Here is a 17721-nt window from a genome sequence, read left to right as displayed (position 1 = left end):
GTTTCTAGATCAAAACTAACACTCTGGCCCCAATTTTCTAAACAAGTCACTGAATTGAAGACATGTCCCAGACTAGTAAATATAAAAATCTGCTCAAGATGGGCAATTTGAGTGAGAGCTCCCTGGGCCAGGCCTCCTGGAAGGGAGTGCCTCTGCCTTCAGAGGCTTTGCTCCTGCATGGTGCTGATCTGTGGACCAGTGAACAGTCCTTCTGACGGCTCAACCTTAGCAAGGCAGCCAAGCTGGTCCTGTTTCGTGTAGCTGCCAAAAGGCTGCAACATGATGACTGAGTGCTCAACTTTCCCATAAGGTAAAACCAGTTACCAGTTGCTGTCAAGTTGGCTCTGACTCATGGAGACCCCATTTGTGTCAGAGTAGCGCTGTGCTTCACAGCGTTTTCAACGGCTGATTTTTCAAAAGTAGATTACCAAGACCTCCCAAGGTGGCTTCAATCTTTCGGTTAACAACCAAGCGCGTTTTGTTTGCACCACCTAGGGGATCCATAAGGTAAAAACGTGGTGTTCTAATGCAGGATTGGCTGCTGCCCAGTGCACAGAGCTTCTTTCAACAGGGGTCAGATGACACTAGATTTCTGCATCCTTTGGTCCAAGGTTGACCAAACTGACTGCAGGATTCCCTTAGCTCACGATTTGAGCCTATGAGATCTCTTGGACCATATTTAAGTGAAATGTATTCAACTGGTTGCTGAAAAGCCACTCCAAGCCAAATTATTTTCTAAAGTTAAATCAGTGTCCATCTTAGATCTGCCAGTTTGTGTATCCCACACAGGTGGAAGGTGCCTCTGGATCATTTCTAGATGTGTCGCCTCAGAGATCTTTCTACATACCTGTGTCTTGTAGCAACTCAATTTGGGCACATCAGACTCTGCTTTACCCTTGACTTTCTTTTTTTTTTTTTGAAATATAACCATGAAACTCTCAGCCAACATGAGAATTTGAGTCCTGGTACAAGGACTAGGAAAAAAAGCCAGATCTTCTCCTTGCATAAGCGGCAGGTTTCAGGACTGGAGCTCAGAAAGTACAGATGAGCCTGGAATATCTTGCTGTCCCAGAAAGTAAGGAAGTGCTCGAAAAATAGACAGGAGCATGTCAGAGGCTCTCCCTGGCCAAATCGGGGAAGTTTTGAGCATCAAAGTAAATAATGATAGAAATGAATGATAATCCTTTGAGTAGAATAGGAAACTCAAGTCCATACTAACATGAATAAATAGAAGTTTCAAAATACCTCCCAATAAAATACCTACTAATTATAAAGGGGAAAAGAGCAACCTTAGAGTGCAGAAGACTGTGAAACCCCACCTTAAGGAATGATCAAAGTGTACACCACTAGTAATGGGACAAATGGCAATTGTGTGTCACCATACTCACCTGATGGGATGCAATGAGAACATAGCATCACTTCGGTGATATCCTCCCAAGATGCATAACCCTGATCAAATGATGAGGAAACATCATACAAACCCCAACTGAAGAACGTTCTACAAAATACCTGGCTATCATAAGGTTGCCATGACTCGGAGCCGACTTGACCACAGCTAACAAACAACCCTCAAAAGTGACAAGGTTATTAAAGTCAAGCAAAGACTGAGATACCATCTCAAATTGAAGATGACTAAAGAAACATGAAGGTTCCTGGGTGGCGCAAATGTCAGTGATTCGAATCCACGCAGCAGCGCTGTGGAAGAAAGATCTGCAAGATCATAACCACTGAAAACCCTATGGAGGGCAGTTCTATTCCGAAACATGTGGGGTTACCATGAGTTGGAAACAACATGATGGCAATGGGTTTGTATATTTTTTTTTTTTTCCTAAAGAGGCGTGACAGCTAAATGACACATGTGGTTCTGAGCTGGGTCCTTTTACTATGGACGGTATTGGAGCAATTGGTAATACTTTAAAATATAATGTTAATTTCCTAACTTTGCAGGTTTTCTTGTAGTTATGTAAGGATATGTCCTTGTTTGTAGATACCACCTGCTGAAGTATTCTGGGGTAATGGAGCATCAGAACAGCAACATGCTCTAAATCATTCAGAAAAAAAAGAAAAGGTTTTTTTGTACTGTATTCAGCTTTTCTGTAAATTTGAGACTGCTTCAAATAACAATAAAATAAAAACAAAAGAAAGCCAGATTTTAATTCTCCACACCAGCGTGAGGTGGGAGGTCAAAAAGGACAGGAAGTTCATATATCATACTTAACCTATAATTAATGCCCCACATTTTGAGCAGAGCTGTGGAAAGATAACTAAGGGAGGTCATTTCCCTATTGAACCTGGTTCATCTCTCAGTAGTGCCCACGAGGAATTAAACCAGAGAGAGGGCTCCACAGATTCAAAGATCAGAGTGGAGGAAGAGATGTTCCTAACTCCCAAGGCCAAACCTAGGAAATCTTGGGACCTAAGGATTAGTGCTGACAGGTCCTCCCTGTGGCAAGGGTCAGAGGTCACAGTGCTTCAACTGGTGCAGTGCTGGAGTGGGAGGGGATTTCCAGGGCTGATCACTGGCCTGGTGACTGCTCTGTTCATACACAGCTGTCCAAAAGAATGGTTTCCCCTGCATATTCTAACAGTTCACATCTACCATGAGCCTGGTAATTACAGTCTACTAGTCACTGACTATCAGGAAAGAGGGAGAAAGGAAAGAATTGCCAGCTGAGAGATCCTCGCCATCTCTCCCTGAGCACCAGCTCTTTCCAAACAAAGGCTGGATGAGCCTGAGTGCAGAGTAATAGACACCATGGCCAGCTAGGAGCCCTGATGCTAAGAGATTCCATCTGCTCCGGGCCTGCCTCCTGCTGATAACCCATCATGTTAAAACACATTCCCTGATACTTCCCCTGCTCAGTTCCCTGATACTTCACCTGCTCAGCGTGGGCCACTGGGTAGTTTCAAGTTCCCAACCTCTCTAGGGACCTTACCTGAGAAGTGCACTTTGCCTTCTCCCCTGGCTCCCCATTGCAAAGGGACGAAGAATATGTGAGAACTGTTTTCAGGCTCTTAGAGCCCCGAAAACACAAACCACACAAAATACTGTCCTTAAGGTGATTATATTCGATTTCTAGGGCTGCTCTAACAAAGTATCATAAACTGGGTGACTTACAAGTGTAGTCTTTCACAGTTCTGGAGGCTACAAGTTCAAAATCAAGGTGCCAGCAGGGTCATGCTCTCTCCAAAGGCTCTAGGGTAAGATCCTTCCTTGTCTCTTCCAGCTTCTGGTAGTCCCAGGTGTTGAAGTTAACATGTGGTCATGCTGGAGTATGTGGACCCTAGTCCAGTATGACTGGAGTCCTTAAAAAAAAGAGGAGAGATATAGGTACAGACACCAAGGGAAGATGGTCTCTGCACCTGCATGTCTCTGTGTCCCTTCTCTTTTTATAAAGACTTCAGTCATTTTGGATTAGGGCCCAGCTACTCCAGTATGGCCTCATGTTAACTACATCTGTAAAGACCCTATTTCCAAGCAAGGTCACGTTCATAGTCCTGTCAGTTAGGACTTTGGCATATCTTTTTAGGGGCATGATTCAACCCATAACAACTTCATCTTCATTGGAAATTATACCATACAAACTATTAAGTCTGGTATTACTGGACCTAAGACCATGGCCCTCGTTAGAAGTCAGGCCTTCTATCTTTACCTAAATACAAAGATTTAATCAGTTGGGGCCACTGGTGAAAGTTAATGCTAGAACAAATGAGCTGAGCAGATGTGCTATGCATTGGCTAAAGTCTGAATCTCCACTCAGCATTCAAAGTTGGTACATGCAAGGGATCAGCCCCTGATGGCAGTGATTTGTTCTTGCTGAAGCCAGAATGCAGGTGTGTTCTTCTGATGGATCACTTCCATACGTTTTCAAAGGTGAGAAGCAGCACACTGAGATGCTTATGGCAAGTAAGGGCAGAATTGTCTAGTCTAGCAAAGCTATAGTGTTACAAGCTACTAAACAAAGATTCCTGGTAAAACTCAAAATTTAACTCTATAGTCCGAAGGAGGATCTCTGGTGTAGTGGTTAAGAGCTCAGCTGCTAACCAAAAGGTCAGCAGTTCGAATCCACCAGCCAGTCCTTGGAAACCCTATGGGGCAGTTCTATTCTGTCCTACAGGGTTGCTACGAGTGGGAACTGACTTGACGACAGCAACAGGTTTGGTTGGTTGTTTGTTTTTAATTCCAAAGGAGGCAATCAAATACAGTGGAAAGAAATTTAGAAGTGAACAGACTTCAGTATTGATCTTGGTTTTGCCAATACCTAGCAGCTAAAAGCACTAACCATTTGTACCACCCAGGGCTACCCCTTATACCAACGTAGAATCTAATTAAAACATAATATATCAAACATAAAGAACTCATTAAAATAAATTTAAGCTAACCCACTGAAGTGACTTGCAAAGAGAATTAAGAGGAAGCTACAATCAATGTGTAACTAAGTGCAGGGTATCAGATGATTATCATAAAAATGAATATATACACCCAAGGCAAAACAAAGCAGAAAGTGAAAACTTCAAAAAGAAAAGGGCTTACGCTAATTCTGAGTTCACATAACACTTCACTATATTTTTCAAGTGTATTTTCAAAAAGCACAGCACTCTAATAGCTGCGTTCAGCTGTGTCCCGTGAGATTCCTCAGCTGGCCAAATACTTGCCCTTTTCTGAGTCGTCCCTGGCAGTTTTGATGGTCTAGCCAGGAAAAAAATAAAACAAGTGGTCATCTGGCTAGTCCTTCCCTACTTTTATATCTGCATCCCAAAGAATCCCAGATTGGTTGCTTCAAGGATTTCCAAATGGTCTCACGGCTTCCAGATCTAACCAGATACCAAGTGTAAGATTGGATTAAACTACTGAGTCCTGAGCCTGATCTGACTTTTCTAGAGCAAAGGTAGACCTCGTAAGAAATGCAAACTGTCTTCCTTTAGGCATGGGGGCCAATGCCAGTGTGAAAAAGAGTAGAAAGTTGGGGTGGTTGGCTACGGGCACCTCTTCCTTGAGTGGCTCACTTCCCTGCTTTATGCAGCAGTGGACATGGTGGCCCCAGGCAGGGTCAAACATAACTTACAAATGAAGAGCACATGTACCTTCCTGGCTTCTTACTCCACATTTCCAAATGTTCACCAAACCCTTTTATCAAGTGGTTGGGAGTTCTTGTCTTACTTGGCTGTCAAAACTTAGAGATAGCTGTTTTAAAATGTACCATCTAAACACGGTGTCTCAGATATTTATTTCATAGTCTAGCATGGATTCGAATTTAGTCACTTGAGCAATATATAAACTAAAATCTAAAACAGCTTTTTTTTTTTTTTTTCTATTCAGCGTTCAACTACTCCTTTGATGTCAGAGCTTTCAGCTGCACCATTGACCTCCTCAGGCCACCTGTCAGGTACCATTTAAGCTAAGCCAGTTTTGTTTCGGCTAAAGTAGATCTTTGCATATCCCTGTCTGTCCTTTCTTCCCTAAAAGACAAACCAAACAAAACTCACCTACTTAAGGAAACAGACTCCCGTTACGGGACTGAGTGCTATGTTCATATTCAAACAGGGCTGCTTATAAAAGTCACAGAAAATTTTTACCTTTTTCCTACAACAACCAAAGTTCTCTGAAGGAAAATACTAATCTGGCCATACAGGATAAAAACAGCAATCCACTAACTTTACCCTCTCCCTAGGACTGCTAACTTCAACACATGCTGAAATTCTTCAATTATTGTAACTATTAATAGTAAACTACTACTGATGGAGAAAGGTTCCTTCCTTTTGCTGATAGCTTGCTAAAAAAAAATAGAAGGATGAAAAACATCATTTATTTCTCCTTCTAAGGCAGTGCTTAACCAGTTGACAAAGATTGGTAAATAGAAGAAATAATTATATGGCAGATTTAATTTTGGCTCAATTACCTTACATCTGTAAACCTGTCCTAACCTCAAAATGAGGTGAGCAAGACTACTCACTAAAGTACAAAGACAAATTTTAGAATGTATATAAATGGCCAAAAATCACATCTCTTATAATGCTTGTCTATCATTTAAAAGGTAATATATTCATGTGGTTAAAACAAAAAAACAAAACAAACTCAGTGCCACCAGGTTGATTCTCACTCATGGCAACCCTATGGGACAGAGTAGAACTGCCCCACAAGGTTTCTAAGGAGCGCCTGGCGGATTTGAACTGCAGACCTTTTGGTTAGCAGCTGAACTCTTAACCACTCCGTCACCAGGATTTCCATTCATGTGGTGGTAATTGTTTATTATTCTTTAGTCATATTTAACCCGAACATTGTGTTAATTCTTGGGCTAAAGATTCAAAGAAATGAGAATGGATCAAAAAGTCTAAACTGATTGCTTTCTAAGATTCAGGATCAGGGCATCCAGTTCAGTAGTTTCAGACCTGCATAATTTGCCTGGGTATCTCAAAAGTTCGGGGGCAACGTGTCTAAAATCAGGCCCACTATTTTTTTTTTTTTTTTTATGGCATTAGGGGTGAAAGCCAAAAATCTACATGTCATCCTTGAGTCAATCCCTTTCCTCACTCAATTCCAAACCATTACTAAGTCATGTCAATTTTACCGCCAGTGCCATTATTACTCACCTAGAGTGGTTAAGAGCTCGGCTGCTACCCAAAAGGTCAGCAGTTCAAATCCAACAGCTGCTCTTTGGAAACCCTATGGGGCAGTTCTATTCTGTCCAACAGGGTTTTTATGAGTTGGAATCAACTCGACAGCAATGGGTTTGGTTTGGTTATACCACTGCCAAGAGGCAGTGATAGCTCAGTGGCAGAATACTTGCTTTCTATACAGGAGGCCTGGGTTTGATCCTTAACCCGCTCACCTCATGTGCAGCCACCCCCCGTCTGTCAGTGAAGGCTTGCATGTTGCTATAATGCTCAACAGGTTTCAGTGGAGCTTCCAGGAGGACTAGGAAGACAGGCCTGGCAATCTACTTCCAAAAACCAGCCAGTGAAAACCCTATGGATCACACCAGGCAGCATTTTGTTCTGTTGTACATGGGGTCACCATGAGCCAGAGGCTGAATCAACAGTGTCTCATGTATGTAAATAATCCAGTTAACAAAAGACCGTTTTCTCTTCTATACTTCATCTGCTTGACAATGACTGTAACTTTCTATATTGAGATCTCTTCCAAGTCTAACATTTGTGATCACCGTGCATGAAAGTAATCTTGGTTCCAATTACTTTTTCTAAATCTCACAGTAATAAAAGCATCCACGAAAAAAAAAAAAATACTACTGCTCTCCTAACTAATCTCACACTATCCATTAGTCCTCAAGAGTCCATTCCTCACATTGAATCAAGTTATCCATTTTACAAAAACTTGCATTCTTATGAAATAGTTCACAACACCAAAAAGAGAAATAAACATTATTTATATGTACATAAAATTAAATTTAAAAATTATATGTACACATATCCCATATATTTTATGGAAACAAAATGCTCCTTCTGCATTTGTTTGGCTGGCTGTGCCCTCCCCCCACAAATGCAGAAGGCACACATTATTTGTGTAAAAAATATGGTGTATATACTCACATGTAACATGTACACTATAAAGCATAATAAAATCAGTATTCATGTACTTAAAACATTACCGTCAATTATTTTTTTAATGCAAATGTCACAAAAATCACACCCCCCCCCTTAAAATTTACATAATTTAGCCACGCCAAGACCGTAGATTCCGGCTGCTGCTTCTCACCTGAAGATCTTTGCTGTTAACTTCTGTTTCAAATACTCTCAACGACCTTCCTTCTCTTTGTCCTTTAAACTTCTTTTATGCAATCTTCCTCATAGTTCCCAGCATTTTCCTTCATAAGCACTTACCACATTTGTAACGGCGTATTCGTGACTGATTGCTACAAGACTAAAAGCTTGTGGACTCACATCTTTTTTGCTCATCAGTGCAGCTCTTGTGCCCAGCATAACACACCGGCACCAACGCTTGCTAGGCGAAGAAAGGAAGAGGAATTACCTGAGTTGTGAATGGGGGTGGGAAGGAAAACCTTACAGAATTTCCTGGTTAGCACAGCCATCGCGTAGGCAAATGGTCAGGTCTCCCCATCAGCAAATCCTACCTTGAATTAATGCTGGCTATGGGTTTTTTTTTTTTTTATGGGGTTGTACATCTCACATAAGGATTAATTGCTCTGGCCTTAGATAAGCTTCATCAACGCAAGAATCCTCACCCAGTAGGTCTCATCGTATTAGATCGCGCTCATGTAGCTCTGGCCCACACAAAACAGTCCTTAGGACTAATATTTTAAAAACTCACATCTTTACCTTGCCTTTGTTCAACCAAGACTTTGTCCTAATAACCAAAACTTAAGAGCGGAATAAATTATCCATTGCTACACTATACAGCTCAAAATATTTTAAAATAAAGATTTGCTAAGTATTACACTGTGAAATAAATGTTCTATAGTTGTAGGTGTGAATGTTAAACTCACAAATATCCTTTGCCATGAATTAGCTGTGAGCCAAGTCCCTTAGCCACGTAAACTTACAATATTCTAAATATCTTAAAGAAACTAAAATATGAAGTGTTTTATTATCAGATAATTTAACCAGAAACAAAGTCTTATCCTGAAAAGTCAGAGACACTGTACTTTATGCATAAAATGAAGTTATTTCTATCTGCCTTAGAAGCTATTCTATATTAGAATGAAATGTGCAAAGACCTGGAGTTAGAAAACCAAAAAGGAAGAATACACTCAGCATTTTCCAAGCTGAAAGAACTGAAAAAATTCAAACATCCAGTTGCAATATTGCAGTATTCTACAAGGAAAGTACTGAGCAACACAGAAAGCATCAATAGGTGGGATGAATACACAGAGTAACGGTACCAAAAAGAATTGCTCAATGTTGGTTTCAGGAGGCAGCATATGACCAAGAGCTGATGGTACTGAAGGAAGAAGTGCAGGCCGCGCTGAAGGCACTGGCAAAAAACAAGGCTCCAGGAACTGACAGGATAACAACTGAGATGTTTCAACAAACGGATGAAGCGCTGGAGGTGCTCACTCATCTATGCCAGGAAATTAGGAAGACAGCTACCTGGCCGTCAGACTGGAAGAGATCCATACTTGTGTCTACACCAAGAGAATGCAGAAATTACCAAACAATATCATTAATATCACACACAAGTTAAATTTTGCTGAAGATAATTCAGAAACAGTTGCAGCAGCACATTGACAGGGAACTGCCAGGAATTCAACCTGGACTCAGAAAAGGACGTGGAATGAGGGACATCATTGCTGATGTCAGATGGATCTTGGCTAAAAGCAGAGAATACCAGAAAGATTGTTTACCCGTGGCTTATTGACTAGGCAAGGCATTAGACTGTACGGGTCATAACAAATTATGGATAACATTGCAAAGAATGGGAATTCCAGAACACTTAATTGTACTCCTGAAGAACCTGTACAAAGACCAAGAGGCAGTCATTCCAACAGAACAAAAGGATACTGTGAGGTTTAAAGACAGGAAAGGTGTGCATCAGCGTGGTATCTTTTCACTGTACTTATTCAATCTGTATGCTGAGCAAGCAATCCGAGAAGCTGGACTATATGAAGAACGGGGCATCAGGATTGGAGGAAGACTCATCAATAACCTATGACATGCAGATGATACAACCCTGCTTGCTGAAAGTGAAGAGGACTTGAAGCACTTGCTGATGAAGATCAAAGACCACAGCCTTCAGTATGGATTGCACCTCAACATAAAACAAAAATCCTCACAACTGGACCAATAAGCAACATTCTGATAAATGGAGAAAATATTGAAGTTGTCAAGGATTTCATTTTACTTGGATCCACAATCAACAGCCATGGAAGCAGCAGTCAAATCAAATGGTGCATTGCATTAAGAAAGTTCGAAAGACTTCTTTAAAGTGTTGAAAAGCAGAGATATCACTTTGAGGACTAAGGTGCACCTGGCCCAAGCCACAGAGTTTTCAATCGCTTTGTATGCACGCAGAAGCTCGACAGTGAATAATGAAGACCGAAAAATTGACACCTTTGAATTATGGTGTGGACAACGAACATTAAATATACCACGGACTGCAAGAACAATCTCTCTTGGAAGAAGTGTAGTCAGAATGCTCGTTAGAAGCAAGGATGGAAAGGCTTCATTTCACATACTTTGGGCATATTATCAGGAGGGACTAGTGCCTGGAGAAGGACATCATGCTTGGTAAATCAGAAGGTCAGCGAAAAAGGCAGCCACTCAATGAGGTGCACCGACAAGGTGGCTGCAACAACGGGTTCAAGCATAACAACTATTGTGTGGATGGTGCAGGACTGGGCAGTGTTTCGTTCTGTTGTAGACAGGGCTGGTATGAGCCAGAACCAACTGAAGAAAACTGGAGGGCACCTAACAATTACAACACCTATCTATTTATCTACACACACACTTATTAGGTCCACAGTTTTGACTAATATTTAAATTTAAATTCAGCTTTTGCAATTGACAGCAATGACTCCTGGAAAAGTTTCTTCATTAAGCTTCCTCATCTATGAAAGATAAACACTGTCTACCTAATAGGACTGTCTGAAGATTAAACAAAATAACACAATGATGTACCTGTCACATAGCCTGCACTCAGTAAAGATTAAAAAGATGAACAGCTTTCTAGCACTGCAGCATAATTTGTACAATCGCATAATAAACAAAACACAAATCCCGAAGTATCTATTTTTTGTTCATATTAAAGCAAATTACCATAAAAAACTGGATGAAACCCTAGTATAAATCCACACCTACAGTATCATTTAAAATACTTGGTTTCCAAGGGAAAGAATAGTGTTCAAAGCTGTGTGTTGTCTGGCTGTAAAATACATCACTGACTTACACATGTTAACTACCCCATTGTTAATCATTTTCAAAAGTTTTGAGATTTTTGCTCACATTATCTTTGTTTTCAAAGACAGCATAGAAAACCTTTCCCGCTGTTTTCTGAATCTAGTCACCCATGCTCTTGGTACTGCATGACAAGGGCGTTCCAGCTAGTTACTCTGAGCTCTGTGCTCTGGTACTACCCACTCAGCTGCTCTGATTGCCTTGGCCAAATGATAAGACTGTAACTCTTTCCCTTCATTCTCCTCAAGACGAAGGTATGTGCTAAAATGGATTCTAAACATTGCCCCTTTTCTGGATGGTGACTTCCTTAAGTGTGTCTGGCCTCTTTAACGTCTTCATTCACAAGCATGCCTTACGTTTCACCTCTGGTAAAATGGGGGAAAGATGTGAAGAAAATCATGTCAGTCATTACTACATACCTCAGCACAATATTGTGTCCAATTTTCAGTATATTTTCTTGACATTAGATACCAGGACAAGACTTAATTTAACACTTATAAATATTTAAGAAAAAAAATCAATTTGGAAAATTTTATCAAGTTATCAAAACAAGGGTTTGTTTTTTGACAGTGAATGTACAATACTCTTATATAGTTTGTCATTATTTTTTCTAGGAAGAAAGGTAAAATGAGAAATACAGTGTTTAAATCATTAAAAGCTCAGATTTTTAAAACACGTAAGAGACGCCAGTTAGAAAAAGTGCAATCAAACAAACCCAACTATAAAAGCCATTTTTTTTGCAACAATAAGCAACATTTGAATATTAAGTGTGTACTAGAGGATATTATGTAATTATTGTTTATTTAGATAATAAGCTAAATACCATACCTGTGGGTGGACATTTGGCTTTTTGTTAGGTGTTGATAATGCCATTGTGGTTATTATCACTTTTTTTAAAGGCCTTATCTGTATGAGTCGGAATCGACTCGACAGCAACAGGTTTGGTATCTGTTAGACATACAAATTGAAGTATTACAAGTGAAAGAATTTGGGATATACTAAATAATGTAAAACCTTAAAAAAAAAAAAAGTGTGTATGTAGGGGGTGGGTAGACAAATAACATGACAATAGACCAAAGTATCCTAATACTAAAAGCAGCCCTGGTGATGCAGTGGTTAAGAGCTCATCTGTTTGGAGGTTCAAACCCACTAGCCACTCTGTGGGAGAAAGATGTGGCAGTCTGCTTCTGTAAAGATTACGGCCTTGGAAATACAATGGGGTAGTACTACTCTGTCCTATAGGGTCTCTATGACTCAGAATCAACTCGACGGTAATAGGTTTGGTTTTGGGCTATCTTATACTGCTGTCGATATATATAACAAAATGATGGAATTTCATGTCTCTATATAAGTGGCTTCTAGTGTCATGTACTATGCAGATACAAAAATATATAGGCTATGTATTGCTAAACACACCTGTGACATATGACTGCATCTAGACTCTGAAGTGTCAAAGAAGGAAGGGCATGAGGGGAATAGCAGGGAGAGAGAGTATGAAAGGAACACAACTGGTATCACAGGATCTCCTATGGCTCAAGGAAAGGTAAAAGGCAAGACAATAGAGCCAGGGTATTAAGCTGTAATTAGAATTAACGTATTATAAAAACAGAAGACGGCTGTTGACTGAAAAGCTCTTTCTATGCCAGACCTGAGGTTGTCACATATTCCCCATACTTTGTGTACATAGCACATCACCAGAAACTCTTGATGGAATTAAATCCTCAATATTCAGACGGTCATATCCAATGCAGTTCTAATCCATAAAAAATAAAGCATTCTTTACACCGAATGTATTTTGTTATACATTCAGGAACAATAATCTAGACATTTTTCATGTAGGATTTAAGAAGCAGTACAAGTGAATTAAACCATTCAGACAAAAAGGCAACTAAAGCTGCCATGACCTGTTTGATGACTCACCAACATTTACATACAGAATTTCATAGCCAACCTGACATTCCATCCACATAAAAAAAGCATACTATTTCTTTATTTCTTTTTATTTGACAAGCAGCAATATCATGTTTGTCATTTTAATGTAGATACAATTATTAGGTTATCTGTCATATTACAATATTTAGGTTTTTTTATTTTATGTCCTTTAAGATACATTAAAAAAAAAAAAAAAAAAAACCACATCAACTGCAAACGTGAAGGGAGAAAAAGCATGGTACCCAACCAAATTTCCACATTTCAGCAATGCTTCACTCATTCTTTTAATAGTTTTAAGAAATGTCACAATGACATGAGCTTGAAATATCTATAGGCATTTTCCTTGACGCTCATGACGTGGCACTGGTGATGTTGTAAACAGCAGAAAAACAGGGGCTGCCAAATGACCAAATTATGGAGGCACAGGCCTGCTTCTTCCCACAGGAACACACCAAATGGTGATGGCAACGGTCTTCTTACACCCATGTGCAGGAGGCGCAACATCACGCTACGTAACTGTATTCATCTGCTGACGCCTGGCTGCGTTCAATGTACTGTTTGTCTATCAGAACTTCAATACACTTCTTAATCATGCTGATACTTGGGTTAAACCTAGCTCTTGACTGGCTAATCACCTGTGTGAGAGAGAAATGGAGGTCAAACTGCTGCTAATAAATCACCCACACATAATTACTTCTATCAATCAGCTAGAAAAGAACTTTCAACAAACCAAATCTACCCAGGAAGAGATACTTGAAATAACAATAAAATTACGTTAACTCAACAAAATCATCTAAATGGATGGACATGATACAGCAAATAAGTGAGTACCACGGACAACATTAAACTTTAAAATTGAGCAGGGCAGTGAGTGCACAGAAGGAGAGGAACAGTGAGACAATTTGGACATGATGTCTAAAAATAATCTATGCAAAGTAAGGAAGAAGCTTAACCTTTGTTATGAAGGAATTAAAATGTGGAACACAGATACAGCACAATCTAGTAATATTCATGTATAGTTAAATGAAGCTGTAAACTAATTAATCTACCTAAATACTTATACACCCACCCCCCAAGCTTCCACTTAACCTCTACTTTACGTTCAGCTCTCAGCTCCAATCACAATTTCTCGAGAAAACTTTCCCTAACAAACCCCAAGTCAGGTCTTCTATGTATGTTCTCATAGTGCTGTATACTTTTTTTGCAGTAAATGTTAATATAACTTTACATTTATTTGCATATCATTTCAATAATGTATTTCTCCCCCATTAGGCTGTAAAGTCCAAAAGGACAGGAACACTGTCTTATTTTGCCCTGTATTATATATACCCCGAGTGATCAGAATAGTAACCCATCATGTGGCAGATACTTGTATATTTACGGAAACCTTGCCGGTGTAGTGGTGAAGAGCTATGGCTGCTAACCAGGAGGTCAGCAGTTTGAATCATCAGGCACTCCTTGGAAACTCTATGGGCCAGTCCTACTCTGTCCTATAGGGTAGCTGTGAGTCGGAACTGATGACAACGGGTTTGGTCCGCGTATATTTATGGAATGAATAAATATTTGATGTGGTCAATTTTCTTCAATAACTGGACAAAAGTTTCAATGAAATGGCAAGTTTTAGATTTCTAAATTTAAGCCAAAGTAAACTGGAATTTAATACTAAAATTTTAAGTGAGTACTGTCCTCATTAAGTAATGAAGCATTTCTTTATGCTATATGCAGGTCATATTATTTCTGCATCATCATTTAAGAAAATTAACAAAGCTAATCCACACACCGGTAAGTGCACTACCCCAAGCAGTCTTAAAGACACCTGTCCCCTTTACCTCTTGAATAAGGGCATTATGCCGAAGCACTTTTCGCGCTTTCATGATACGAACTATAGCAGCCTGGAGATACATTTTCCGGTCCTCATCTACAGCACTCCTAGTCTGCTCCATTTCCTGTTTTACAGGAAAACAAAGATTAGCAAATCAGAGAGTAAGTCACTCAACTTGTTTATAATTCATTTTATCAGTGAGTTCAAATAAGTCTCAGTTAATACCCAGCATCAAATTATCCAGTTATATTGTGCCCAATATCACAAAACATCATCTACAGAGGGTTACATATAATTTCTAGGGTTAAAGTTGGAAGGTTATTAGAGAAAAGTTAACTGTACTGTTAATATAAATACAGAATAAACTAGGATTGAAATGATAAAACAGTAATTTTCCAGATCACTGTCCTATCAATGATGATAGACTCTACGCCACAATGCTCTGAGGTAAGGTTGTAGCAAGAGCAGTAATTGGCCACAAGGGCATACTGTATCAAGCTGCAAAGGGCAATGTTGTGAAGGGTCCTGTCTGGTCAAGTAGGAAAGCCAGGAAGGGTGGCCACAAAGGCTCATCTCCGTAGAACTCAAAGAAACACAGTAGAAACAAGGCATGCAAGGAAGTGATGCCACATAATAGGGGTCTCAAGACAGCTTGTAAAAGGTAAAATACAACTCATGTATTACAAGTTGTTATTCAGTAGCCTGGAAAAAAATAAAACCGTGACCAATTTAGGGTTCATATTTAATGGCAATTAATTGTTTGTCTCCCCCACAGGGCAGTAAGTTTCTGAGAGAGGACCTAACATATTATATACCTTCATATCCTACAACGAGCCCAAGGACAAGGTAGCACATAGGAAGCCATCAGGAAACTTAAGTGATAGGAATAGTTTATCCCAGGACAAAGCAATGCTCACTGCTGATTTAAAACAACCATCAGCAGCTTAGGTTCATTACTCAAACTGTGGCTCATCTGGCAGTTTGTTTGAAATGCAGAGTCTTGGGCCCCACTCCAGACCTAGTAAATCAGAATGTGCATTTTAATAAGATCCCCAGGTGATTCATTTGCACATTAAAGTTTGAAAAGCATTTTTCTACATGCCTGCCTTTCTCTGAAATAAACTGGCTGTAAAAATTTCTCTTATTCTGTAAATGAAAAGAGTTCCTGGGTAGCACGAACAGTTAAGCACTCAACTACTAGTCACAAGGGTTGACAGTTCAAACTCTCTCAGAGGTGCCTCAGAAGACAGGCCTGGCAATCTGCTTCTGAAACGTCTGAAAGTCACAGCCCTAAAGACCCCATGGAGCAGTTCTACTTTGCACACATGGGTGGAAGGAGTTGCAATCAACTCAACAGTAACTAACATCAACAATAAACGGAAAAAAGGGGGGAGGGGAGATTGTATTACTTCTCAAGGTGAGACTCTTTGGAGAGAATGCAAAGCAAAGCTACACATTTTAATACAGTTTAAGATCAAATGTGATTCTGCTACACCTTTTGCCTTAGATATTCATTGCTACTTCTTTTAAAAACTGAAACACTAGGAGGGACTTTTGTTTATATTAGGCTAGTAAATGCAAAGGATAAACCAGAAAACATGTATTACCATATTATTAATTTTGGAGCGCAATGTTTACATTATCTCAATGTTACCACTTACAAAATACAACACCTAAATATTTTCAAGAGAAATGACATTTAAAAGCACTTGCCTGTGGTGTGTCTTTTTGCATCGATGTAGTAATTTTAAATTTTGTTCTTTTACTGCTGAAGTTCATATTTAATGAAAATGATGATTCTACATCGATGTCTTCCTATATTTAAAAAAAACCCAGAGCTTTATAAAAAATAAAATCATTACATAAGAGCTTGCTGCCAACAATATACAATGAAATTAAATGACTGAATAAAAAAACCTAAACTCTCATAATTATCACATTATAAAGATTTAATTTAAGAGACAAACAACTGTTTACTGTCAAACAAATAGGCAAAAACTATTCTTTTCTAATTTTACATTTGCTGGAGTTTCAGTCAGTTTGGATTTTAGGAATAAGCTTTTTTTCTGGTCCAACTACTGTATACATTACCTTTGAGATAAAACAAAAGAGTCAAGCTCATTGGATTAAACAAGCAGAAATTAACATTTTAATTTTATGAAATACCAAGGCTCATAATTTTTCCATCACCCTCCTTTTTGAAAAACTGGACAGCTACATTTTTTTTAATGTTGCAATAAAATACCACCTGATTATAGATGAAAGTTCTTTTTCCAGAGCACACAAGCACCCTTTCACCCTGACACAGGGGTGATTCCGAGAGGTTTTACCCTTCAGCCCGTGTTCTATTCACTTTGTGAAGAGAAGCCAGTGACCTTTTCTCAAGTCCAAGTTATTAAGCTGATTTTTAGAATCACAACTTCTCTACCAGGCGTAAGAAAGCCATTCATATCATATAGTGGAACTTCCCCATAAGCAGAATCAAGAAGCACTGGGAAGAGGCAGAGCCAACACGGCGCTATAGACAGAAGCACCACGTCATCCCTCTACAACAAAGACCTGAAAAACTAAGTAAAACAGAAATGTCAATACTGGAACCCTACGCATCAAATGAAGAGATAAAAAACTCAACCAAGCACCAACTGGAATAAGAAACCGAGAGAGAACAGAGAGCGAGGAGAGATACGGAGCAGAGGTCCCTTATCAACTAATGCAGCATAGATTGACCATCTTGGACTCCTGTTGGAGAGTGGAGGACAGGGAGTATGGAAGATCACCTTCACAGGGTTCCCAGCAGGAGACACAGCATCTGGTAACCAGCAACACACCCTTTACCACCTCTACCCTTCTACCCCCTGCTCAGCCTCCACCACTGCCCAGTGGGCCATGGTCACTAGGCCAGGAGGTGCCAGCTCTGTGCTGCTTGAATTCTCCCCGCCCACGCTGGCTGGCTCCTTCAACGCCATTTCTTTGCTGCTAGTGTTGCTTTTTTAGACTTCTTTTGGTTTCTTCCCTGTCTCTCACATCCTCTCCCTCCTTCCTCTCAAACACCTGGCTCTGTTAGCCATCTCTGCTTCTTCTTGACAGGCTGTGAAGTG

The 17721-nt window shown here is 39.7% G+C and overlaps 1 protein-coding gene across 6 annotated transcripts in view; it reads right to left on the bottom strand.

Moving 5' to 3' along the window:
- Positions 1-7512: 7512 nt before the first annotated feature.
- The window catches only part of CUL2 (cullin 2), a 131437-nt gene continuing 121228 nt past the window's right edge, over positions 7513-17721 (bottom strand). For 3 of the 6 annotated variants that reach the window (XM_010600265.3, XM_003420707.3, XM_064285096.1), the window contains 3 exons: positions 16337-16438; positions 14631-14747; positions 7524-13436 (listed from right to left, as the gene is read on the bottom strand). In XM_010600265.3, coding sequence (XP_010598567.1) covers positions 13305-13436; positions 14631-14747; positions 16337-16438 — 351 coding nt within the window. In that variant the 3' untranslated portion in view covers positions 7524-13304. Of the gene's footprint in view, positions 13437-14630; positions 14748-14783; positions 15642-16336; positions 16439-17721 lie in introns of those variants that run through there. The other 3 variants (XM_064285098.1, XM_023539772.2, XM_064285097.1) reach the window with 3 other exon arrangements.

The sequence above is a fragment of the Loxodonta africana genome, chromosome 4 (assembly GCF_030014295.1).
Source record: "Loxodonta africana isolate mLoxAfr1 chromosome 4, mLoxAfr1.hap2, whole genome shotgun sequence".
In the NCBI taxonomy this organism is placed as follows: Eukaryota; Metazoa; Chordata; class Mammalia; order Proboscidea; family Elephantidae; genus Loxodonta; species Loxodonta africana.
The sequence above is the reverse complement of the archived record's forward strand: the minus strand, read 5'-3'. Positions and strand labels throughout refer to the sequence as shown.